Source organism: Podarcis raffonei, chromosome 10 (assembly GCF_027172205.1).
Source record: "Podarcis raffonei isolate rPodRaf1 chromosome 10, rPodRaf1.pri, whole genome shotgun sequence".
Taxonomy (NCBI): domain Eukaryota; kingdom Metazoa; phylum Chordata; class Lepidosauria; order Squamata; family Lacertidae; genus Podarcis; species Podarcis raffonei.
The window spans coordinates 53,496,694-53,522,806 of NC_070611.1; the positions used below are offsets into that span (position 1 = coordinate 53,496,694).

General features: G+C 44.2%; 1 protein-coding gene across 2 annotated transcripts in view; it reads right to left on the reverse strand.

Annotated features, from left to right (window-relative positions):
• The window catches only part of TBXAS1 (thromboxane A synthase 1), a 214,335-nt gene that overhangs the window by 65,388 nt on the left and 122,834 nt on the right, over positions 1–26,113 (reverse strand). For both annotated transcript variants that reach the window (XM_053404995.1, XM_053404996.1), the window contains 3 exons: positions 8,008–8,096; positions 6,143–6,291; positions 2,726–2,856 (listed from right to left, as the gene is read on the reverse strand). In XM_053404995.1, coding sequence (XP_053260970.1) covers positions 2,726–2,856; positions 6,143–6,291; positions 8,008–8,096 — 369 coding nt within the window. The remainder of the gene's footprint in view (positions 1–2,725; positions 2,857–6,142; positions 6,292–8,007; positions 8,097–26,113) is intronic.

Consider the following 26,113-nt stretch of genomic DNA (forward strand, 5'->3'; position numbering starts at 1 on the left):
ACCTTCCCACTGTAAAATTATTTTCTAGCATACAAGGAAGGCTTTATTTAATATAAATATTTAAAATAAACATCATTTTCCCCACTTAGGCTATTTGATTTTTTTTTTTACCTGCAGCAACTTCACCACTGATCCAAATTTAGTTATTTCCATGCTTTCACAATATTTACAATATTTCCACAAGATTATATTTAGTATGTGCTCAGTTTGTAAGATATTTGTTAATTAATATTCTTTATTTCTGCAGGTCTGGAATTTGGAAACTTGCATCAGATCATGAAAGGGCAGCAGTAAGAACTGAAGTGAATCAATTAAGCTTGTTTCTATGAAGCCTGCATTGGAATCTGAAGGGTAATCGGAGCATTTACATACAAATTTAGTTAGCAGATTTGAAGGGCTCTTGTTTTCTTTTATTTGCTAACTTACAAAACAGGAAATACAATGTGGTCTACAAGGATATTTTAACAAGTGCTATTACAATCAGAGGCTAAGACCTTATTCACATTTTTGCCAAGAAAGCATGGGTCCTAGAGGTTTTCTGCTAGAAGGCACAGGTCTGAGCAGTTTTTCATCTGCCCCACAGTTTCATCCAGGAAAACCCACTGTTTACCACTGAATCGGAAGAAACATCAATCCTCAGAAAAACCAACTACAGTGGATGCTCGGGTTGCGAACGTGATCCGTGTGGGATGCATGTTCGCAACCCACACTGTTCACAACCCGCAGCAGCACGTCTGTGGATGCGCAGGTTGCGATTCGGCGCTTCTGCGCATGTGCAAAGCGCAATTTAGTCTTCTGAGCATGCGCGACCCCCGAAACCCGGAAGTAACCTGTTCTGGTACTTCCGGGTTTGGGCGGGTTCGTAACCTGAAAAAACGCAACCTGAAGCATCTGTAACCCGAGGTATGGCTGTAATGTTTGTTGCAATTCAGTGGTAAACAGTGGGTTTTCCAGAAGGAAAGTAGTGGGAAATTATCTCACAATGGAAAAATGAAACCTAGAACTGGCCAACCAAAAATTGTTGTCATGAGGGCCTCCTCCTCCAGGAGGAAGGGCCTTGGGCTTGTGCTAAGTCTCAAAACACAGCATGAGGTTACTGGAAAATCTGTTCTTTCCAGCTCTAAGCTTGGACCAGGGGTGGGGTGGGAGTGGGGAGTAGCAGAAAACAAGCTCAGAGCTGGAGGTGCAAACCTAATGGGCACTGCCAACCCCCGAGTGCCCCTTGGGCATAGAGGCAAGCCCACAGCCCTGTCTCATGTCTCCATTTCCAAGTTGAGGAGAGGATGCAGTCATGTAGATTTGATTTGGTGTGTGGCTTCAGCCTTAAACTCTTTTCACTTTCCAATGCTTGGCTTCCCTCTCACCATAGCAAGGAGAGCAAGACTACTGAACCCTTAATATGCACAAATGGTGTTGTACGTATTTATGGTTCATTTCAGCTGGGGATGGAGATGAAGGAGATTAAGCTAAAGGCTTCATGGAAGAAATGAGGTTTGAGCTGTGGCCTGAAGGATGTGACGCCATGCAGAAGTTCAGAGAGGTTGTTCCAGCACCAAAGGTATGATGAAGGATGAAAGTGACAAAAGGGAAAGAGATATCTATAATAAGGGAGCACATAGAGAGAAGAGGCAAAAGAAAGAAAGAGAAAGAGAGCAAAAAATAAAATAAAATTACAAATGTTTTTTTAAAAACCCAGACTGGAAGAAATGTCATGCTTTTAAATGGATAAAATTATTGGGTTGGAAATTTTTGCAAGTTCTAAGTGCAATTTTCAATACTAGTTTTGATAAGAACATATGAGTCACCAGAAAAGTGAACTTTCTGTACCCTTTTCACAGCTCCAGTCGCAATGTACATCAAGAAGTGCAAAAACACGTAGAAGTCAAGAGCAAAATAATCAGCCAAATTGTTGAACACATTAAAGCAGACAGAGTTTGCAATTTGGACTGAGGCCTTTGCTGCGTTTGATATCATCTCTACAGTTAGCAGAGACACTATAATTCTGAAGTATGCTGGATGCTGGGAGTGGAAAATTAGGCAAAGGCTACTGCCATTGTGCCTTGCTTATGGGCTTTCTAGAGTAGGCATGTCCAAATCCCAAGAGACTGCAATCTACTCCCAGTATAAAAAAAACTGGCAGTGATCTACCCATTGTCATTGGATGGTTGAGCTTTTTTGGGGGGGGGGTTGCCCAGAGTTGGGGAGCTTTTTTTAGCAAAATCAAAGTCAACCGGTTGAACACGTCTATTCTAAAAAAAGTTTTTTTTAAAAGGTAAAGGACCCCTGACAGTTAAGTCCAATCACGGACGACTCTGGGGTTGCAGCGCCCATCTCGCTTTACTGGCCGAGGGAGCCGCCGTTTGTCCACAGAGTTTTTCCAGGTCATGTGGCCAGCATGACTAAGCCGCTTCTGGCGAAACCAGAGCAGTGCACGGAAACAGCATTTACCTTCCCACCTATTTATCTACTTGCACTTTGACGTGCTTTTGAACTGCTAGGTTGGCAGGAGCAAGGACCGAGCAACGGGAGCTCACCCCGTCACGGGGATTCGAACCGCCAACCTTCCGATCGGCAAGCCCTAGGCTCTGTGGTTTAGACCACAGCACCACCCACGTTCCATGTCTATCCTAGAGGCAACAAATTAATCACTGTAGGAAGCAGTGGACTAAATGCACACAATTTGGTTGGGTCATGCATGGCTCTTCCTACCATAAAGAAGTCTTACCTCATTTGGGTCTTGCTGGTCTCTCAAAGCAATCATATTCTTAATGGCATTGATAAAAAATCCATTCACTTCATCTCGTTTCTTATTTGGCAAAATCTGAAGCAGGGGGACCATTACGAACGGAAATGCAACTTCAAGAGAGTTTCAAAAAAAACAAACCATCATTAGCTATTAATGCAAATATCCACAACCCCTAAGTATATGGATTTCCTTTCCTTTTAGAGTACTGCTTTCTTATGTTGCCATTGTTGACTAGAGGGTCGCATATACTTTCTCAGATTACTCCGATTACTGAGATGAACACATGGTTGTAGGACGCATCTCATACATTTCTCTAATTTACAATATTAGAGCTGGGCAATGGGAGTTGAAGTCCAAAATCATTTGGAGGGCATTAGGTTGGGGAAGGCTGTTCTACAGAGAAATAGGATTCAATGTGTGTTCAGGGTTCTGCAACATTGCAATGTATGCCATAGCACACTTAATTCATTATGAGGCCTTTAGAAACACACATACACTTTACAAACCAACCTGCAAGGTAAGACAGCTCTGAGAATGTGACTGGAAGGTTACATTAATTCAATTTCCATCATCCCTTTTCATTCTGGAAAGCAGGGTGCCTCATTTAATGCCCTATTAAAGCTTATATATACTTCTCCAAAGAGACTAACTGCAGCAAACTGTATTTACAGACTCTTGAGACAATCACAAGGTTTGTCTCGGGGCTGCAGGAAAGTTTTGTGTAAATGTACCCTTTAACTAAGTGAACCATTAAATAGAAGGTCACTAAATGTTTCTGGTGTGTTTTTTTTCAAATGAGGAATTTGCCCCGAAGTATTTTTCCCTTCATAGGAACTACCTTGCTGCATAATATTCATAAAGCTGTGTGCATGGCACAAATCTGAGACTTGATCAATTGATTCCTATAGTAAACCGCTAACTGCCTTAAACTGGAGAGCAATAAATTCCAATTCTACACACTGAGTGGCTATTATTATAAACAATTAAACGGACTAACATACAGTGGTACCTCGGGTTACATATGCTTCAGGTTACATACGCTTCAGGTTACAGACTCTGCTAACCCAGAAATATTACCTCAGGTTAAGAACTTTGCTTCAGGATGAGAACAGAAATTGTGCTCCGGAGGTGCAGCGGCAGCAGGAGGCCCCCATTAGCTAAAGTGGTGCTTCAGGTTAAGAACAGTTTCAGGTTAACAACAGACCTCTGGAACGAATTGAGTACTTAACCCGAGGTACCACTGTACTAGATAGGTGTGTCAAATGGAGAGAGAGAAACGCCATCTACACAGAAAGGTGGAGTGCAGCAGAATTATAGGACTGTGTGATTGGACGGACCTTGGGTTCATCTTTCTGGATACCCAGAAGCCAAGCAGGGCTGGGTGGAGTTAAAAATTAGACCCTGTCAGGTAGTGTTTGGTAAGAGACAGGATTAGTTTTAGAAATGGCTTACCAAGGGATTACCTGGGTGGTTAGGGGTTTGCTAGGCAGGGCAAGTCAGTTTATTTCCTTGAGGGAAAAGAAAAGATCCTACAAGGGGCTGGAAGGGTTTTACTGGTTTAGTAGAACAAATACCCATTTTAGGAGGAATCAGTTTAATCAGAAACAGGTTTAAAGTGGAAGTCTTAAGTAAAGTTATTGATTTAATTCTGTAAAGTGATTGTGACTGAAACAAAGTATTCTGCCTTATCCAAGTATCCATTAAGTTTTAACCCTCATAGATTGCATATAAATAAAATTCTTGTTTTGTTTCCAATGTGCCTCATCATTACTTTGATGTTGTTAAGGGATAAGCAGTCACAGGTTTTGCTTTCATATGTTAGTAAATGCTACCACATAAAGAGAGTTTCAGCCCTCTCAAGTGTTACTGACAAGGAGCACCAAAGTTTTTAAAACAACCCAAACCTGGCCACGCTACACTGCTGGTAGTAAGAGTGCATAGGATTGTAGCCCTTGCCTATTGATGATATCACTGTTATGGTAAGTTACGTCAAAAACAAAAATAATTGCATCTAATCTTCTTGAACTCTACTGCTCTTTACAATTTAAGGGGGGGGGAGGATCCCCACCATAAATGTCTTAAGGAGTAACAAATAAATGATAACATGAATACATTATCTGTTTTAACCATTTTTCTAGTCAATGCTGTGCTTCACGTGCCTACCTGAACGTCAAGATCCTCTTCTGAAGCCCTGCTACAGGTGCCCCCAGTACTGAATGATTGCCACCCCGGAGAACTACCAGAGAAAGGACCTTTTCAATCCCAGCACCTCAGTTGTGGAGCAGGCTTCCCAAGCAAGCTTCTTATGTTTCTGGTGCCTAGTGAATACCTTTTTGTTCACACAGGCCTCTTAAATAACTATGTTATTTTGGCCTCCATTTTTCAATCTGTGCTCAGTTTGGGGGTGCAGTGAGTTTTTGTTTTCTTGTGGTACTTATGTAACTTTTAATCTGACAGATTTGTGATTATTCCGCATTTAAATTATTTTTACTTACTTATTGTAAACTGCCCAGAAAACTTAATATGAGGTGACACACAAATGCCATACACAAATAAACAAGCTCATTTGTAATCTACTTAGGCTGCAATCCTGTACCCACTAACCTAGGAATGGGCCCTATTGAATTCAATGGGACTTACTTATCCTTTTAGTGCACTTTTCCTACTTCTGATGTATTTTCTAGTCTGTGGGATCCCTGTAGTTTGCACTTTCTTTTCCCTAGCAACCAAGATACTTTCATATGGAAGGTTTGTCTGAAATAAAAGGGTCCCCAGAAGTTATTTTCTGCAAATACTACTAAACTATAAGTGTTAGTGGGTGTTAAAGAATCTTCTCCCTCCCCTCTCTAGAAAAAAAGGCAAATGTGAAAACTTTGCAATGAGGTTTGGGCATATCTCTAGCTCTGCATGACCTAAACCCAGGCACTAATTAAGAATTCACGGTGTGGTTACAGTACACACATCTATTCAGAAGCCTCTTTGTATTTAAAGGGGTTTACTCCCTAGTAAGTGGGTATGGGTTCACAGCCTAATCTTTGGTTTAGGGTTGGCATGGGGGGGGGGGACAGGTTAAGCATTTTCTAGTTGGAAATTTATGGGGGAAGTGTCACCATGACTGTATTATTGAATTTCATGTTATACACTGTTCTCTATGGCACCCACATGCTCTCTCAACAGCTGCATAGCGCCCACTAGTCCAAAAAAGGTGTGTGACACTTAATTTAACTGCATTAATACATTCTCCTTTTACACATGTTTGAAGCCCTTGCATAATCTTTCTTCTTCCCTGTTACATTCTAAACCACTGTCATGGACAACTTTTGGTTTGTAACAAACAATTGTTTAAGGGGAAAAATAGGAACAATTGGACCATGTACACTGTGATGTTATACTTACTGGCTAGGATTAAGATGGGTTTAAATAATGAAAGTTCAAAGAATCTTCTGGTGTTCTTAACAAAAGCATCCTCAGGATTCTTCTGGGAGTCCACATAGGTACCAAAAGCCACACTAGCAACAACATCCAGGGTAAAGCAACTGTAATTCCTGTAAAAGATTTAAAAAGGTTGCTGTTAAACTGCAGTGTTTGTCACCCCACATTTCTGTTTCTGCCTTTACGCCAAAACTGTCTCCTAGGGTTTATTTTTCTGAGCCTATTTAAGACAATTTGAGTTTTTATATATGCCAAGCCTTTTAAAGATTCATTTCAGGATGATATTTGTAAAATGAAAAACTAAGCACATTATCTTCTGAAGTTGATTGTGAATAATATTTATACCTTTCATTTTTACAAATGGTAAAGAAGTTGTACTTTTAAACTACAAAATTGAATGTATACTTGCTAATAATTATAAACACAAGAAATCCCCCATTTTCTGAATCTGAGTTTTGCAAAAGTTCCGGGGCTGGTTCACACATAGGTGTTTATCTGATGATGACTGCAACATCAAGTGATAATTGCATTTGTGAATGGGCCAACGTAAATATCGCCAGAGGCAGATCTTACACAGGACCTAAAATGGCACACATTATGTTGTAATAAGTCTACACATTAAGCTGCCAGTCATTAGGCATACAGTACTGAGTGCAGAGAAATAAAATATATCAATACATATGTAACACACACACACACACACTTAACAGAATTCACTTGGTTGTGCTTTCACTCTTCACTCCCATCATGTAGCATCATGTCAGTGCTGACATAGGAAAATGGAAGTCAGATTTATGCTAAGTCAGAGCACAATCCTAACTACCTGAGTAGTAGAGCTGGTGGGGGTATCAGCAGAAGTGTTTCTCTGCTGGGCTCTGCTGCTATGGAGACCCTTGCTGCATCCACCAAAAGTGAGAGCAAGGAAAAAGCTATGCTGGCAGTGTTACTGGTGGTGCTGCATCTTAGTCTGGACCTTTCCTGAAGAGGGGCCTGATTGAAGCTTCTCTGCTGCAGCAGCCTGGAACTAGCACAGCAAAAAGGAAAATGCCCCATTTTCTGCCCTGGCCAGCAGGAACTGGCAGGGCTCAGATTTGACAGAGGATCACCTATTCCATGGCTTCCCGACCACTCTTAGGACTGCTCTGTTATATACTAGCTTATAAGGAGCTGCATCTGGAAACTGAATGAATATCATAAAATCTTTCCTCAACCACAATCTTTTCCCCAACCACATTCAACAAACAGCAATAAAAGAGGCAGAATCTGCAAAAGGAAGCTTTCAATTAACACTGGAAAGGATCTTTGTCAAACAGGTCTGAGTTATGAAGACGGATTGCTTCAAGAAACCATAGTTAAACATGGACCACAGTTTAGGGTTCAGATGTGGTGCTAAACTGTGATTAATTTAAAAAGATAGAAGCGAAATTCTAATTTCCCTGTAACTGTGGCATGGAAAGGAGAGGAAAGAGGGAGGGGAGTGTGTGAGCCCAAGTCTTGACTAGGCTCACTCCTATCAGGATAAACTATGGTTTATCACAATGGCTGGATGCAGCCACTAAGAACATTCTTCCCCCTGCCCCCCATGGATATTACAGGCGGCTACAGATTAGATACTCCACTACAATTACTTTTGCTTGTAATTGCTAATGTTAAAATATTGTGCTATAGTAAAACAAGGGAGGGGGCAGATATAATCATTTGAAAGTGACAGTGTCCACATCAAGACAGAAAAATTAAAAACTCCATTTGTAAAATAATTGCATACTTAGAATAGCTTGGCAAATCAAGTACCTGTAAAAACTTCCCTCGCTTCTAATTTATTAAAGTACCTTTGGATGTCAAAAGCTGTGCCAGAATCTGCATAGACCTTTAAGTTACTCAGCAGGATGTCACATGCCTGGTTGATTAGCGGCACCATCTAAAAAGGAGCACATGCATACGGTGTAATTAAAAAACACACAATACATTCCTCTACATTAATTGCATACTGCAGGAGGTAAGTGCTCTCAGGAGCTCCTGAATCTGTGGATAAAGTAATTTTCTTAGGGAGGTTTTATACACACGCAAATGCACGCACACACACGCACACTGTTGTTGTTGTTTGTTGTTTAGTCGTTTAGTCGTGTCCGACTCTTCGTGACCCCATGGACCAGAGCACGCCAGGCACTCCTGTCTTCCACTGCCTCCCGCAGTTTGGTCAGACTCATGTATGTAGCTTCGACACACGCACACACACACACACACACACACAAATACATGTTCCAGTGATAACATGCTCTCTGTCCAAGACTGATGGCCACAGGAGGTGGTTCCCCTGCTTTCTTGTTTCTGTTGTGGCTGCTCACTGCTCTTAGACAGGAGAATAGGCTGGTACATTCGTGACAAATGGAACCTGTAACTGTAGTGTTGTACAATCTGTTTACCCCAAGCTGGAAGGGGCAACTGCCATGGGAAATGAGAAGCCTCTCGGAGCGGGAGTGTGTGTATGTGTGTGTGTGTGTGTGTGCGCGCGCGCAGCGGCTGCTATATTGCCAGAGTTTGTTATGTGGCATGGAGATGCTGGGCTCTATGTGCACTTGGCACAGCTCTGCCCTCTGTCGATCAGCACAAAGACAAGTGCATGCACAGCTCATCTTCTGCCACCTTTGAAGAGGAAGGAAGGAAGAGATCCCTTTGCAATGAAAGCAAGAACAGGCTCTGCCACTTGTGTTCTCAACTAGGATCAATTGCTTACACTAAGCAAGCAGCTGACTGGCCGTTGCTAAGCCTGCACCAAAACTCATGGTCAGAACACTGCTAATTTGTCTACTAGCTTACCAGTGACCAGTGCTAAATTGCCTTTAGCTAGCCTGTGGCACCGTCACTTAGAACATCTGGAAACTGAAATGGATATCCCCCAAAGCTTCATTTGCATAGCTCAAATTATGACTTTCAAAAGGAGGAACTGCGGACTCCCTCCTCAGCTCAGCCAAGCAGGTTTTCTTATACAGTGGTACCTCGGGTTACATACGCTTCAGGTTACAGACTCCGCTAACCCAGAAATAGTGCTTCAGGTTAAGAACTTTGCTTTAGGATGAGAACAGAAAATCATGCTGCAGCAGCAGCTGGAGACCCCATTAGCTAAAGTGGTGCTTCAGGTTAAGAACAGTTTCAGGTTAAGAATGGACCTCCGGAACGAATTAAGTACTTAACCCGAGGTACCACTGTATTTAATACGCCCTGTTTAGACCTTCTAGAAGCTTATAAGGGGCCAATGACAGCCCCCTCCCAGCCACCCTCCGTCCATCCATCTGAGGGAAAGGATTTCTCTGGTAACATAAGAGTATACTCCTCTGCTCAACCGCACCCCCACCCCAATATAAACAACTTGCTGCCACCAGATAAAGGGAGGGAAATTTTCTACAAGGCTGCCGTGTTATCTATCAACCTTTGCTGGGTAACTTTTTATACCACAAATGTTCTGGTTTGTTTTTTTTTGTCCTGCCTTTGTTTTGCTATAGCCCTTCCAGACAGCAATAAAATGGCACCACTGGGAAAGGTGGTGGTTGAGTATCTTAGATGGCTTTAAAAAATTGAATTAGGGAAAACAGTTTTGAGGTTTTTTTAAAATGAAATAAATTAAATAATTTTTAAAAACCATGGCATATAAAGCTATCAATGGGTACAAATCATGATGGTTCAGAGTAAGCATGCCTCTGAATCACCAGCTAATAGGGAACAGCGGTGAGAGAAGTCTGTCACCCTCATCTCCCGCTTGTGACCTTTACAGAGGCATATGACTGGTAGCAGCTGGAAAACTAAATAGGCCTTTGATTCCACTAAATAGGCCTTTGGTCTGTTCCATCAGGCTCTTATGGAGTTCTTAACACAGAGAGGAGAAGGATCAAACTCACCACTTCATCTTCTGCACTTTGATCAGTTATTTGTGTACAAAGAAACATGCATTATACCAAGTCAAGCCATTGGTCCATGTATCTCTGCATCTCTCCAGAATTTTAGGCAGTGGCCTCTGCCAGCCCTACCAATCCCAGCCAGGAGCTGAACCTCAGAACTTCTGCATGCACCGTCAATGCTCTCCTAGTAAGCTATGGGCCTTTTCCATAGATGCATCTTTGAGAACCCTGCAAAAAGCAGGGTCTCCCAATCATGCTGAGGAGCCTAGGCACATACAATATATCATTAATATTAATTACTTAATTTCACGTATAGACCACCCTTCATCAAAAAACCCTAGGGCAGTGAACAAGCCATAATAAAATTATAAAATACAAAATGCCATTATTATAACTTATAAAAAACCTAAAACATCAAAATCACAAATTTACGTTTCACAATAATGATCCGGCGGCTGGTAACTTGGTGCAATAGTATAACACAAAGGCCTGGGTTATAAGTGTGTAGAGCTTGTGCACGCAGACCAATGGGTTGTGGGATGAAGGAGTAGTGCTGTGTATTAATCTGCTCCTTGATTTGTTGGTTTAGCCAATGCGCAACCCCTTATTCTTCTACAGGCTTTCAGTTCCTTTGCGCCTCTTCCTTGTGGACCTTGCAACACCCCACTGCCTCAAATGATTCTGCTCTTTCCCTATCATTTTAATTTGCCTGCCACCCACAGTAGCATGCTGCTAGCTTACTGTTTTTCTTTTGTTTTAGTTATCCTTGCCCTGGTTCTCTTCCAGCTGACCCCTTTTAAATGTTTCCATAATCATCCCTTTTCATCTGCCAGTCATGTCTTCCTGGCAAAGATGCCTATCCCACAGTGCTCTCTGACAGCTCAAGAATTACTCGCAGTCAATCTCATTTCCAGAACAGGAAACAATCATAATTTACTTTTTAAGAAGAAAGGGGGGTGGGGAGAAAGATGGTAGGATATCAAATTTCACAAGAATCATCTTGCTTGACAAACACTTCAACAGACGGAAAGCTCGCGTGCTGTCACTAACAGGACCAGGACAGTCCAAAAATGATGTCATTGTTACCTATTGTGCATTTCCCGTTTTAGACCTTGGGTTTTGCCAAACAGCATGCAGGAGTCAAATAACCTGTCCATGGAGGGGAAATGATCTCAACTTCTGGGCATTTGGATTGGCTGTTTATGGCATAACAAAATAAAACATAAGCAATATGCTCGCTGCAAATATTTGATCTGCCAATTATCTCATGTCACTGCTGTCTCGGCACCAAAGTTCTGCCAAACAAGACTGCAGGAGTCTGTTGGTGTCAAAAACATTATGGCATAATCCTGCCAGTACATGCCTTGGCACTTCATTCTTCATATGGGCATTTTACAGGAGTGCTTGTTTATGTCACTCTAATGTCAGCACCGTGATCTTCTAATCAAATGTTGTTTTAATTCTAAAAATGGTTATCTACAAAACTGTGCTGCCAATATGATTATTAATAACAGAATAAAATTGTTACCGTTGGATATAATGCCCAGATCAAGGCAAGTAATAGTACCATTTTATTCTACCATGGTCAGACCCAACCTGGAGTGCTGTGCCCAGTTTTGCAGACCACAGTTTAAAAAGGATATTGAAAAGCTGGAACGTGTGCAGAGGAGGGCAACCAATAAAATAACGGTCTGGAAACCAAGCCTTATGAGGAATGGTTGAGGGAGGTGGACACATTTAGTCTGGAGAAGAGGGAAAATATTCACAAAATATTCCAGCAAATTCTATTTCCACAGTTACGCCCACCCCTCTTTTGCATTTGTGTGGGTAGCTGATACTCCTTAGGGTCTCCATGTGTCCCCTAGACTTTCAGCTGATGATACTGTTACATGCCACCCCAATATCTGAGATGTGAGAGACTCCAGGGGTTCTGGCCTTAGGACTCAATATCCTTGTAACGAAGGTCAGAGCAGAAAGAGGTGTATTTGGGATGTATGGTTTTATTTACACCCATTTTCTTCTATAAAGGTAAAGGGACCCCTGACCATTAGGTCCAGTCGTAACCGACTCTGGGGTTGCGGCGCTCATCTCGCTTTCTTGGCCAAGGGAGCCGGCGTACAGCTTCTGGGTCATGTGGCCAGCATGACTAAGCCGCTTCTGGCGAACCAGAGCAGTGCACGGAAACGCCGTTTACCTTCCCGCTGAAGCGGTACCTATTTATCTACTAACACTTTGACGTACTTTCGAACTGCTAGGTTGGCAGGAGCAGGGAACGAGCAACGGGAGCTCACCCCGTCACAGGGATTCAAACCGCCGACCTTCTGATCGGCAAGTCCTAGGCTCTGTGGTTTAACCCACAGCGCCACCTGCATCCCCATTTGCTTCTATAGCACAGAGCAAATTCTTTGCATATGCTAAATCATGGTACTTAGTTGCCGACCAAAGCCACTACCTTGACAGGCTTCCTCTTATACCTTCTACCATCACAGGTACAGGCTCACAGGTTCTGGAAGTGGACCCAGTGGTGTAGCATGGGCTGCCAGCACCTGGGACTGCGTGGAGGGGTGGGTAGGAGGGAGAGTAACAGATGGAGAATATATGCACATTCAACTGCCTAACAGAGTCTGCGTCTCCTAGAAGATCACAGTCGCAGAGATAAGAACAGTCATTCCGTTGTCTGGAGAGGTCACTTCCTGGTTTGCATGGAGTAGCTGTTTTCAGCGGAGCCCAGTGATGGAAGTGTGCAGTTATATTGAGACAGCGCTGGGTGTTGAAATTTTGTGCCCCTAACAATTTTATGCCTGGGCTTACCGCCCTGTGGATTGCCCTTGTCCCACCTCGCCACTGAGTGGACCCAATGTTTCATCCAAGCTGACCAAACTCACAGCAATACATTGCACTTGTTCTTGGCAGGAATAGCTGATGTTGTGCGATCAAGGGAAGAGAGGAATCCCCACCCTATTAAATGCCAGGAAGCAACAGGGGTGGCAGGAGGTACAGTGGCTAACTAGGTAGCCACCCTTACTGATGACAGCGACCTGCATCCGTGCCAGTGGTAGAAATCCAGCCAATGAGCTTGCATTTGCACAGTGCAGTGCAAGGCCACCTGGAACTTACAGGTAAAGGTGGAAATTCCTCCCTTCCCCTTGACAGCCCTGCAGCAGCAGTTCGCTGTTTCAGGTAGTGGCTAGTTAATATCTACGAGTTTTGCAATTGGATTTCTGTGAATAAAACTATCATGGCTGCGTCTGCCCTTAAGGTAGTATCTGGCCAGAGCCTTGGAATGCTAATAGGTTGGGATATTCAGGTGAGGCCCCTAAATGGGAGCTAATATTTAGAAGATTGCTTCCAGAGAAGGGCATAGCAAGAATACATTTTCTTCCTCCCTCCTAGCTACGAACAATGCAATCCAGTTCTGTGTGTGTGTCCACAAAAGGGAACAAAAGAATCAGACTGCAGTTAAGAGTTCAAGAAGAAAGAGAGAGGGATAGTTAAGCTGAGTTTAGGGGGCTCTGTAAACTAACAGCATCTAGGAATGCAGAAGATTTGGCATACAGCAAACCTGCTTGAGTGTTTTAAGCTGTCTGCCTCAAATTATGCGAAACCTGCATACTTGAAAATAAACACCAATACTACAAAATGCCTTTTGTCGACTTCTGTGATCTCCTTCTAAAATAAACCAACCCTGGATAAGCTGCATTGCACCCTGGAACTTCCAACCACCTGGGGGGAAAGAATGACCGAAACTACATCATGTGCGAAATAATTTGAATTATGTTGTCCTACAGTATTCAAATTACCTGCAGTCCTCTGACTAAGGATAATACATTTCCAAATGAGCCCTCCCCTCCACCATGTGAAACAAATTGCTCACCTCTTTCCTAACTTAAGAGCCATTCCTGAGCATCTTCTAAATTTTTATTTGTTCCGGTAAATACAAATGAATGAAGCAAATGTGTTGATCTTTTTTTTTTTAAAATAAATTTTTATTAATTTTCCAACACATATTAAAAGACAATACAAAACAATACATAAACAAACAAACATATAAACACGTATAATTTCTTAACCTTCTTTTCCTTAAGCCTTCTTTCAGCGACTTCCCCATACCTCCTTTTTCTGCATCCCTGTTTTAAATCTTTCCAGCAACCCCTAATTTTAATTACTTATAACACTTCCTTTAAATCCTTTTTCTCATGTCCAATTGTTTATCGCTGCAATTCTATTTTGCATTACTCAAAACATTTTAACACTCATTAATTTTACAACAGTTCTTAAGATAATCTTTAAATTTCTTCCAATCTTCTTCCACCGTCTCTTTCCCCTGATCGCGGATTCTGCCGGTCATCTCAGCCAGTCCCATATAGTCAATCACCTTCGTCTGCCATTCTTCCAGTGTGGGTAGTTCTTGTGTCTTCCAGTACTTTGCTAAAAGTACTCTTGCTGCTGTTATCGCATACAAAAAAAACGTCCTATCTTTCTTTGACACCAATTGGCCTACCATGCCCAGGAGGAAGGCTTCTGGTTTCTTCACAAAAGTGCATTTAAGCACCTTTTTCATTTCATTATAAATCCTTTCCCAGAAAGCCTTAATCTTTGGGCACGTCCACCAAAGGTGATAAAAAGTACCTTCAGTTTCATTACATTTCCAGCATTTGTTATTGGGCAAATGATAAATTTTTGCAAGCTTGACTGGGGTCATGTACCACCTATAAATCATTTTCATAATATTCTCTCTTAAGGCATTACATGCCGTGAACTTTATACTGGTGGTCCATAACTGTTCCCAGTCAGCAAACATAATGTCATGTCCAATGTCTTGTGCCCATTTAATCATAGCTGATTTAACCATCTCGTCCTGTGTGTTCCATTTCAACAGCAAGTTATACATTCTTGACAAATTCTTAGTACTGGGTTCCAAAAGCTCTGTTTCTAATTTCGACCTCTCCACCTGAAAGCCAATTTTCCTGTCCTGTTTAAAAACTTCATTTATCTGGTAATAATGAAGCCAGTCTCTTACTTTAGACTTCAATTTCTCATAACTCTGCAATTTAACTTTTCCCTCCTCATACTCTATAATTTCCCAATATTTCGGCCATTTGGATTCCATATTTAATTTTTTCACTTCCTTAGCTTCCATCGGTGACAACCACCTGGGTGTTTTGTTTTCCAACAAATCTTTATACCTGATCCATACATTATATAGGGCTTTTCTAACAATATGGTTTTTGAAACCTTGGTGGATTTTAACCTTGTCATACCATATATATGCATGCCAGCCAAATCTATTATTGAACCCTTCCAAATGTGTTGATCTTTTTTTTCCCTTTTCCTTAAAGTGGTTTTTCTCTTTAGTTAATACATTACACATTGAGCTCCCTAACCCCCTTCAGGTAGAAGAATGAAAACAGCCATATGCACCAACTGCTTAGGACTGTGCAAGGTTCACTGTACATTTTTTGCTTTCAAAAGAGAGTCCCAGGGAGGGCTACACAGAGAGAGGGAGGGCGAGAGATAAGAGGTGACAAGAGCACAGCAGCACTATTAGGAGAAATAAAAATCAATAGTCTTTGGATGGTGTCAGCTGAAAGGGGGAACAAAGTTATTTATCAAACCTGACAAGGGTTCTAGAGCTACAGAATCTTCCCAGCTGTATTTTTTTCTCTTCTCTCTCACAACACTAAACAGAGCAACCCTGTAGCTTGGTACAATGTAATCAAAGACTCATTCTTCAACACACTTTCTTGCAGGGTTTGAAGTATGTTGGCAAACACTTACATGAGGACACTGTGGAATATGCAAGTACATTTTATCCGAACATCTCAAAGTAACTTCACTCCCAGAAACCTTTCAGGGGGTAGGGGTGGGCATTGCTATCTGTACTGGAAACCCAACAGGTTAACATTTTCAAATACGCTTATATACGCCTGAGAGCCTAACTTTAATTCGGAGATTTGGTGAGAGGATTTTCTGCCTCAGGTGCCAAAGTATCTTGATCAGCCTTGGGACTATGAACCCTGACTGGGAGCAGGAGGGGTTACCATCTAATGCTTCTCCTCCTCAGACAGTGAAATTTCTTCAGCTAGCTCTGACAGGGAATGTCGGTCCAACCCCCCAACCCTTAAGGTCTACTTCATTCTGTCACAGATGCAGTTTATTTTATTTATTCATCTTCATCATAACTGGACATCATACAACAAAAACAAAGAACAAAACAAAAGCCCACCTTGGATGAAGTTCCAATAATCCCAATTAAAAATTTGTATCACAAGTGAGGGGGGGGATCACATATAGTTTCTAAAACCACAGATCCTTAGGCCTACAAATCCTTTAAAATAGCACAGTGGGGTACCTATTTCCAAGATTAGTATCCTTCAAATGCCCAGGTTTTTTGTTGTTGTTTAGTCATTTAGTCGTGTCCGACTCTTCATGACCCCATGGACAAGAGCATGCCAGGCACTCCTGTCTTCCACTGCCTCCTGCAGTTTGGTCAAACTCATGCTGGTAGCTTCGAGAACACTGTCCAACCATCTCGACCTCTGTCGTCCCCTTCTCCTTGTGCCCTCCATCTTTCCCAACATCAGGGTCTTTTCCAGGGAGTCTTCTCTTCTCATGAGGTGGCCAAAGTATTGGAGCCTCAGCTTCACGATCTGTCCTTCCAGTAAGCACTCAGGGCTGATTTCCTTAAGAATGGAGAGGTTTGATCTTCTTGCAATCCATGAGACTCTCAAGAGTCTCCTCCAGCACCATAATTCAAAAGCATCAATTCTTCGGTGATCAGCCTTCTTTATGGTCCAGCTCTCACTTCCATACACCACTACTGGGAAAACCATAGCTTTTTACCAGGTGCCAAAATAAGGGAGAAGGGAGAGAAGAGACAGTTCCAGGCACACCTTATGCCTACAACTCATTTGTGGAAAGCCAAATATCAAGGCCATGGAAGACATACATTTACCCATCACTCTCTCCGAATATTTTGCGCCATAACTATATTATGCACTGAACTGTCATCAGTACTGCCGCCCAGGTTTATGCGTACTGAAGTGTGTCCGGCGTGTCCGGCGTGACTTAATTTTCTGCAGCTGTACTGGCTGAATTTATGAATATATTATCAACAGTATTTCCTTCCATTTCTAACATTGCAATATTTTAGCAATAGGTTGCAGTTAGTAGGTTGCAGTTAGATATTAATCTAATCATTAACATCCAGTTTTATTTTACTTTTTTTTTTTTAATAAATGTTTATTAAAATTTTGCAAAAGAAAAGATTCATCATTACAAAATGTATCATTTCCATACATAAGGTTCATATAAAAAGCAAATACAACAGAAAAACAAAAATATATAACAAAAAAAGAAAAGAAAAATAGAAAAAAAAGAAACCCTTTTTCTTAAATTTCTAAAGTTCCATACCCCTCTGTCTTGACCTCCTCACGTCCCCCTTTTTTGTGTTCCTCTTTGTTCCAATCCAATTCAGCAAGTTTAAGCCATATTTAATTTTACATTCTTCTAGTTATTATGTCCCGATTTTCCATTATTTTAATCCATATCTCCTCTTCTATACTATGACATAATAATGTTCTGTTCATAACCCCCTATCCTTTTTAACATTCTTCTTTTAATTCACCTTTAACCAAGTCACACAAACCCTGTTACTTTCCCTTCCCACATCATATTAACACTCCAGAATTTTACAATATTTCTGTAAATAGTCCTTGAACTTTTTCCAGTCCTGTTCAATCAAATCTTCTCCCTGATCACGGATTCTGCCAGTCATTTCAGCCATCTCCATGTAGTCGATCACTTGCGTCTGCCATTCCTCCACGGTGGGTAAATCTTGTGTCTTCCAATACTTGGCAAGAAGTATTCTTGCTGCTGTTGTTGCATACATAAAAAATGTTCTATCTTTCTTTGGCACCCATTGGCCAGCCATGCCCAAAAGAAAGGCCTCTGGTTTCTTAGGAAAGGTACTTTTAAATACCTTCTTGAGTTCATTATATATCATCTCCCAGTAAGCCTTGACCCTTGGGCATGTCCACCAAAGGTGAAAGAATGTTCCTTCAGCTTCTTTACATTTCCAACACTTGTTGTCAGGCAGGTTGTCAGGGAACTGCCATCTGAGACGCAGGAGGTGAAAGGGCTCACAGAGGGTGAGAGAGACCATTCAGCTGAGGAGGGGACCAGCAGGGGGAGAAGTGGAGTTCCAAGGGAAAGTGAGTCGGAGGGAGGGCTCAGAGACACTTCAAGCGAAAACAGTGGGGAGGTTTCAAGACCTCCTGTAGGGACACCCACTCCTCGCCGGAAACTGTCACGCCGAGAGTCCAGAAGACGCGTTTCCGTTAAGGAGCTTTTATGCTGGAAGAAGTTCCGTAAACGCCCACTGTCCGATTCAACGAGCGACTGATGGAGCCATGCTTAAGGGGCTCCGTCAGAGACAGAGGTTTGTGGACTTAGCCAAACTCTGAGGGACTAGGATTTTACGCACAAGCAGCTCACCATCCCATCACAGCAATCGGACAGACCCTGAAAGCAGCTTGTGCAAAGAGGCATCATGAGCAACCCAGCCGGAGCCGGGGGAGCAGGAGGAGCTGGAGAGGGTCCAAGCCTGGAAGAAAGGTACAGGGTGTTGGAGCTCCAGCTAGCGCTGCAAACGGCGAGGCTAGAGGAAAGGAGGGCACAGGATGCAGATAAGACAAAAGGCGCCCCACTAGCAAGAAAGATGCCAGGATTGGTGCAGAAGTTTGGGGGGGACCCCAGGAACTATCAAGCCTTTAGGACAGAGATGCAGTATGCTCTCGAGCTGCAGTTTAACGACTTTCCCGACGAGGCATCGCGAGTGGCGTTTGTGATTGGCCATCTCGAAGGAGGGGCGAGAGACTGGGTTAGACCCCTGATGGCAGGGAATAGTGAAATGCTGAAGGACACAAGGAAGTTTTTTCGCGCCATGGATTTGATGTTTTCCAGCGAGATTGAACAGGGACTGGTGCGCAGACAATTGATGGCTTGCAAACAGGGGAGCCGATCGGTTCGTGAGTACTGGACTGAGTTTACCATGTTGATACATAAATTGGGATGGGACCTATCGGCGGAACCCATTCAAATGCTCTTTGAAGAAGGGCTTTCTTCGGCGGTGAAAGACGAACTTTCCCGGGCGCCCAGGGCGGAGTCTATGGACCAGCTGACCAAATCAGCGCTGACCATTGGAGCGCGCCAGGAGGCAAGAGCCTTGGAGAAGCGGGAGGGGAAAGGAGAGCGTTGGAGGGATTTCCGCATTCCAGAGATTCCAGAGCCAAGTTTCCCGCCAGGGGAGCCGATGGAAGTTGGAACAGCGCGCGCGCGCGCAGTTTCAAATCCCAGTGAAGGGAGGAAGAAGGAGGGAAAGAGCGCCAAGAAATGTTATCTCTGCCAGCAGCCAGGTCACTTTGCCAGAGTCTGCCCGCAAAGAAAGGAATGGCAAGGGATGGCGGGAGCTGTTGGGGGGAAGGAGGAGGGAGTCCAGGAGCCAGTAAAAGCCAACGCCTGGCTGCCACCGTCGGGGCACTGCAGCTAGGCCAAGGAGCAGTAAAAGTGCCCACTCCGGAACCTCCAAGACCAGCCCTAGTAATAGAGGTGTTGCTAGAGCTGGCAAACGGATACCCACTAAAGACAAAGGCGCTGTTGGACTCAGGCAGCTCCTGTAATTTTATGAGTAAGGAGTTTGCAGCTGAACACCAGATACAGACACTCCCTTTAAGCAACCCCCTGCAGGTGACCACGATCGATGGGAGGGAGCTGTTGGGAGGAGAAGTTAGTCTACAGACCGTCCCAATGGTTATGAGGGTGGCCAGGCACACCGAAAGGATAGCGTTCAATGTGGCCACCCTGGGAGGGGCTCCCGTCATTTTGGGAATGAGCTGGCTAGCGTTGCATGACCCGCTAGTGGGCTGGCATCAGAGAGTGGTCTCCTTTGGGTCAGCACATTGCCTGGAACACTGCAGAGAGGGAAAGGTGCCAGAAGGGGCAAAAGCCTTTCTAGCAGGGACGGAAGTGGCAGACAAAGGGAAGGTGCCCAAACAATACGCTGATCTGAGCAAGGTCTTCAGCGAAAGGGAAGCAGATAAACTACCACCGCATAGAGACTTTGACTGCCAAATTAACCTGGTCCCTGGGGCCCAGCTCCCCGTGGGCAAGCTGTACGCCATGTCAGACAGGGAAATGCAGGAGTTAAGGGAGTTTATTGATAAAAACCTGAAGAGGGGCTTCATCAGAGAGTCCAGAGCGGTGGGGGGGAGCCCAGTGTTTTTTGTGGACAAAAAAAACACGGATAAACCCCGGCTTGTAGTGGATTACAGGCGGCTAAATGCCGTGTCAGAACCAGTGACTTTCCCCATGCCCAGGATTGATGACATTTTGACCAGGGTGAGGAAGGGAAAGATATTCACGAAATTGGACCTGAGAGGGGCATACAACCTGATACGAATAAAGAAAGGGGATGAATGGAAAACAACCATGTTCACCCCTTTGGGGGCTTTTGAATATCTCGTTATGCCATTCGGATTACAATCAGGCTCCGCCTGTTTTCAATCGCTCATGAACCATGTCCTGGGACCTTTGCTCTACAAGAATTGCGTGGCCTTCCTCGATGACGTGCTGATATATTCAGAGAATGAGGAGCAGCATGTAAAGGATGTCAGGGAAGTGCTGAGCCAGCTGCAAGCAAACCAGCTGTGGGTGAAATTGGAGAAGTGTCAGTTTCACACCAAGGAGGTGGAATTCCTGGGGTACCGCTTATCAGACAAGGGATTAGCCATGGATCCAGGCAAGGTCCAGGCGGTGCTGGAATGGAAGACACCGAAAACGAAAAAGGATGTGCAAAGGTTCTTAGGGTTTGGGAACTTTTACCGTAAATTCATCAAGAACTTTGCCCACTTAACGGCTCCCATCACGGACTGTCTAAGCAGCAAGAAGAAATTCGTTTGGACGGCGGAGGCGGAGCAAGCATTTGAGGAATTGAAAAGGGCATTTGCTTCGGAAGAACAGCTCCTGCATGTGGATTTACAAAAACCCATGAGAGTGGAAACTGATGCCTCAGACCGGGCGGTGGGGGCGGTGCTGCTTCAGCCAGGGAGCAATAAGTCGGAATGGAGACCTTGTGCCTTCTTTTCGCGTAAGCTGAACAAATCCGAGAGGAACTACACCGTATATGACCGAGAACTACTCGCCATTCACGAAGCGTTCCGGAGATGGAGACACTTACTAATTGGCGCACAGCATAAGGTGCAAGTGTGTACGGACCACAAGAATTTGGAGTATTGGAGAACGGCACGAGTGCTCAACCAACGACAAGTGAGATGGGCCCAGGAGTTCTCCAAATTCCATTTTGAAATCTGCTATGTGCCAGGTCCAGAAAACATCAGAGCGGACGCTCTCTCTCGCAAACCTGAATATTTGGAGGGGGAGGGAGCGCCTGAAGAGAGACATATTATCCCAGAGGACCACTGGGTGTGTGGGGCGGCCTGGGTGGGGCAAAGGGAACTGGTAGAGGGAACGGTAAATGATGAATACGCCCAGGATAAGCTCAGAGGTTTAAGGAGAGAGGGAGAAGACCCCGGAGGTTTTGAAGAAAGAAACGGGGCATTGTATTACAAAGGGGCTCTATATATACCCGAAGGGGAATTGAGGGGGAGAGTACTCAAACAGCTGCACGACAATCCCACAGCGGGGCATTTTGGGCAACACAAGACCATGTGGTTGGTGACCAGGGAGTTTTGGTGGCCCAAGGTGAGGGAGGATGTACGGGAGTATGTGAGAAGGTGTGACCAATGCCAGAGAGCCAAAGGAGAAAGGCGGGCACCAGCGGGGTTATTAGAACCGTTACCCACACCAGAACGACCGTGGGAGGCGGTATCGATAGATTTTATGACGGATCTGCCTAAATCCCAGGGGAAAACCGCCATACTAGTCGTAGTAGACCTGTTAACTAAGATGGGTCACTTTGTAGCTTGCTCACATGCAGTCACGGCGGAAGAGACAGCGAAATTGTTTGTAGAACATATTTTTAGGCTGCATGGCGCCCCCTTGAGGGTGGTCTCTGACAGAGGGAAACAGTTCACGTCCAGATTCTGGAGGAAACTTATGAGCTTGTTGCACGTAGAGGTCAACTTTTCGACTGCCAGGCACCCTGAGACCAATGGGCAGGCGGAGAGGGCAAACGGTATCCTCCAACAATACCTGAGGTGTTATGTCAATGACAGAGAGAACGATTGGGTCGAAAAGTTGGCGCTAGCGGAATTTGCTTACAATAATGCAGAGAATGTGTCCACCGGGATGAGCCCCTTTTTGGCTAATTATGGGTACCACCCCAGGGCGTTTCCAGGGGGAGGAGGGGAGAGATGGAGTGTCCCGGCCGCTGAACATTTTGTAGAAGAAATGGAAGCGATCCATCGTCAACTCCAACTCAACTTAGAAAGGGCCAAAGAAGAATATAAGAGGCAGGCAGACAAGAGCAGAAGGGAAGGTGAAACCATTAGGGTGGGGAGTCAGGTCTGGCTATCAACCCAAGGGTTGCCGTTCAAGGGGGGTTGCAAGAAATTGAGACCCAAAAGATTGGGACCATTTGAGGTCATCCAACAGGTCAACCCAGTGGCTTTCAGACTCCGGTTACCGAACCACATGAAACTGCACCCAGTATTCCACAGGTCATTACTGTCACCATATAGGGGGGAAGGTGAAGGGGTATCCACACGGGGGCCAGCCATAGAAGAAAGGGAAAGCAGCAACCATGTGGCGGAAATCATCGACTCCAGGTGGAAGGGTAATCAGGTGGAGTATTTGGTCGCGTGGGAAGGGGAACCGGAGTCGGAAAACACCTGGGTGACGGCAGAGGAGGTCCGTGACGAGATCTTGATCGAAACGTTCCACCAAAGGTTCCCCAGGAAACCTCAGCCAATAGCGAGGTTCCGGAGGGAGTACTTTGGCACCACCGACGATGAGGAGGAACTGGAAGGATTCAGGGAATCGGAGTTGGAAGGAGGAACAGACTCCGATGAGGAGGAGTACTTGGAAACCGGTAACAGCAAGAGGTGGAGGGAAGTGTTCGAAACTTCGGAAGATGAGGGAGGTTCATTCAGGGGTTTTGCTCCCTCGCCTCCCGCAGAGGAGGGGAGGGAAGGGGGTGAAGGGGGCCCTGGAGGGGAGGTGGATGTCAGGGAACTGCCATCTGAGACGCAGGAGGTGAAAGGGCTCACAGAGGGTGAGAGAGACCATTCAGCTGAGGAGGGGACCAGCAGGGGGAGAAGTGGAGTTCCAAGGGAAAGTGAGTCGGAGGGAGGGCTCAGAGACACTTCAAGCGAAAACAGTGGGGAGGTTTCAAGACCTCCTGTAGGGACACCCACTCCTCGCCGGAAACTGTCACGCCGAGAGTCCAGAAGACGCGTTTCCGTTAAGGAGCTTTTATGCTGGAAGAAGTTCCGTAAACGCCCACTGTCCGATTCAACGAGCGACTGATGGAGCCATGCTTAAGGGGCTCCGTCAGAGACAGAGGTTTGTGGACTTAGCCAAACTCTGAGGGACTAGGATTTTACGCACAAGCAGCTCACCATCCCATCACACAGGTGATAAATTTTTGCAAGCTTGACTGGGGTCATGTACCACCTGTAAATCATTTTCATAATATTCTCCTTTAAGGCAATGCATGCCGTAAACTTCATACCGGTGGTCCACAACTGCTCCCAGTCAGCAAACATAATGTCCAGTTTTATTTTACAAGTTTGCAGAGAGACGGTGTGGTAGCAGCGTATGTGTTTTGTGGCCTTAGGAAAGCCAATACCTTTCTGTCTTAAACCCCCTTTAAAATTGTGACACAGGGATAATCATGTGACTTAACTCACCCAGCAGTTGTAAGGGTTATTGTGATACTGTATGTAAAGTGTAGTGGCACCTGCCCTTTGGAATGCCTTCCCATTAAATATTAGACAGGCACAGTCTCTACTGTCTTTCTGGCGCCTCATAAAGACCTTCCTTTTTCAATAAGACTTTTAAGCAGAGATCTCTGTCCCAGTCTGCATGTCTACTGGAATTGTTTTCCCCTTTTTACATACACATATTTACATATATGGAATTGATTTTAGACGTTTTAAATTGCATTACTTTAGCACTGATATGCTTGCCATCCTGGGCTCCTTTAACAGGAAGGGCAGGATATACGGTAAATTTTTAAAAAGTGCTCTGAGGACTTAGGACTGATGCCGGCGATGATGCTTTCAGTGGGGACCAGGAAGTAGGCCTTCTTCACACTGGTGTCCTGGCTTTGCAATGCCCCCCTCTTTGCAATGCCTGGGACTGCGTAGGGTTGCCATATTTTGAAGAGCAAAAAAGAGGACACATTTGCCAACTTCTACTTTTAACTATGGATTGCTGTGACAACTCTACCCATGAAAAAGAGGTCGTGTCCTGGAAAAAGAGGACATATGGTAACCCCACGCAGACATGCACTCTGAAGTTTTAGGTGCCAGGTAAAATAACATTTTATTTCCTTAGGCTTTTAAACTCAGAAACTGTGTTATTTGTATCTTCCTGCTGCTTCTAGGATTGCATTCATGATTCCTTTTTAATTCTTTTTCAAGCAGCTCATATATTTGTGTTTTTAATGCTGGGTATTTTATTGCGTGAACCTTGATGGGGAGGAATCACTGATAAGGTAGTGAATAAATTAAGGGTAGGGAAGAGTTGGACTACACCTCCCATCATTGCTGAACATCTGGCTAGGGCTGAAGGAAACTGGAATCCAACAATATCTGGGGGGGGGACACAGGTTCCCCACCCTTCATATGAATATAGATCCAACAAATAAATACTCCTCTATCTCTTCATAAGCTTATCTTCCTTCTAATGCTTTGAAATCCTTGGGAAAGTTTGGAAGATAAATATTATTTGCTTTGCAAAGCCAACATGCCTAATCGTTCCTGTTACGAGGGTTGCTCAACTTTTCACATACACAATTCACTGTTTTCTGTTCCCCCATGTTATTGTCAAACTTTAACCTTTCTGGTTGAAACTTTCCATGCTTGGCTTCTGCCAGTACTTGTTTTTAACCCAACAGCAAAGGAAGTAAAATTCCACAAGCATGTTTTGTGGATTTCCTAGTAACAGCATGCCCTTACGGAGGCTGTGGCAGGGTGTGTGGGGAGAAGCAAGATGGGAGCCTTTAGGATCTGCCAACTTGAGGCTCTAAACAAAATATCTCCTACGCCCACAGAAGATTCTACCTGCTTGGCAACACGGCTTCAGTTGATTTCTATCATAGAAAGCTACATTTGTGCAAGAGTGATGACTGGCTGGTTCACAGAGTAGTGAGGAAATGTTTCTATGTTTTAAACCAAGCAAGCTGCTTTACTTCCTCACCCCTACCCTGTCAAGGAAAAAAGGAAAAGAAAATGAGTTTCAACAAGGATAGTTATAGACCATATCGCCAGGGTATGTATTGGTTGCATAGGCTGGATGCTCAAGAAACAGCGTACCCCCCTCAAATTTTCTTTGTTCGTGTCAAAATCATTGCACACATGAGCCTGTTCTGAAAAAACACATCAATTAGTGTGTCAGACGGGCTTCTGGCTTCTTAAGTCAGCTGGCAAGGCTGAAAAAAGAAAGATTGGGCAGCATAAATAGAACCCATAAGTACATTTGGTTCGCAGAATTTTGTGTTTGTTTGTTTGCACCCCAAACTCTAAACTCCATGTAGCGTTTAATCATGCTTCGACTGGGATTTGTTCAGTCTGTTTAGTCTGAAGGTGCAACAGTCTGGTGTCGCGCTGCACGTTGCCACAACACAAAATGGTGAAAAGAAGCTGTGCATGAACCACTGAAAAGCAGGGCAGAATGCTGCCCCTCTCTCCCCCCAGTTGTTCTATACAGTACAAAAGCAAGAATTGCTAAGTGAGAAAAGGGCTTTATGATGCTGTTTAACTGCCTTGTGCAATTTCAAGAGCTGGCATAAGGAACAGCCTGCCCCCCTGAACCACAGAATGTACTGTATTGAACCCAAGCCATGGAACGTACTGAGCCA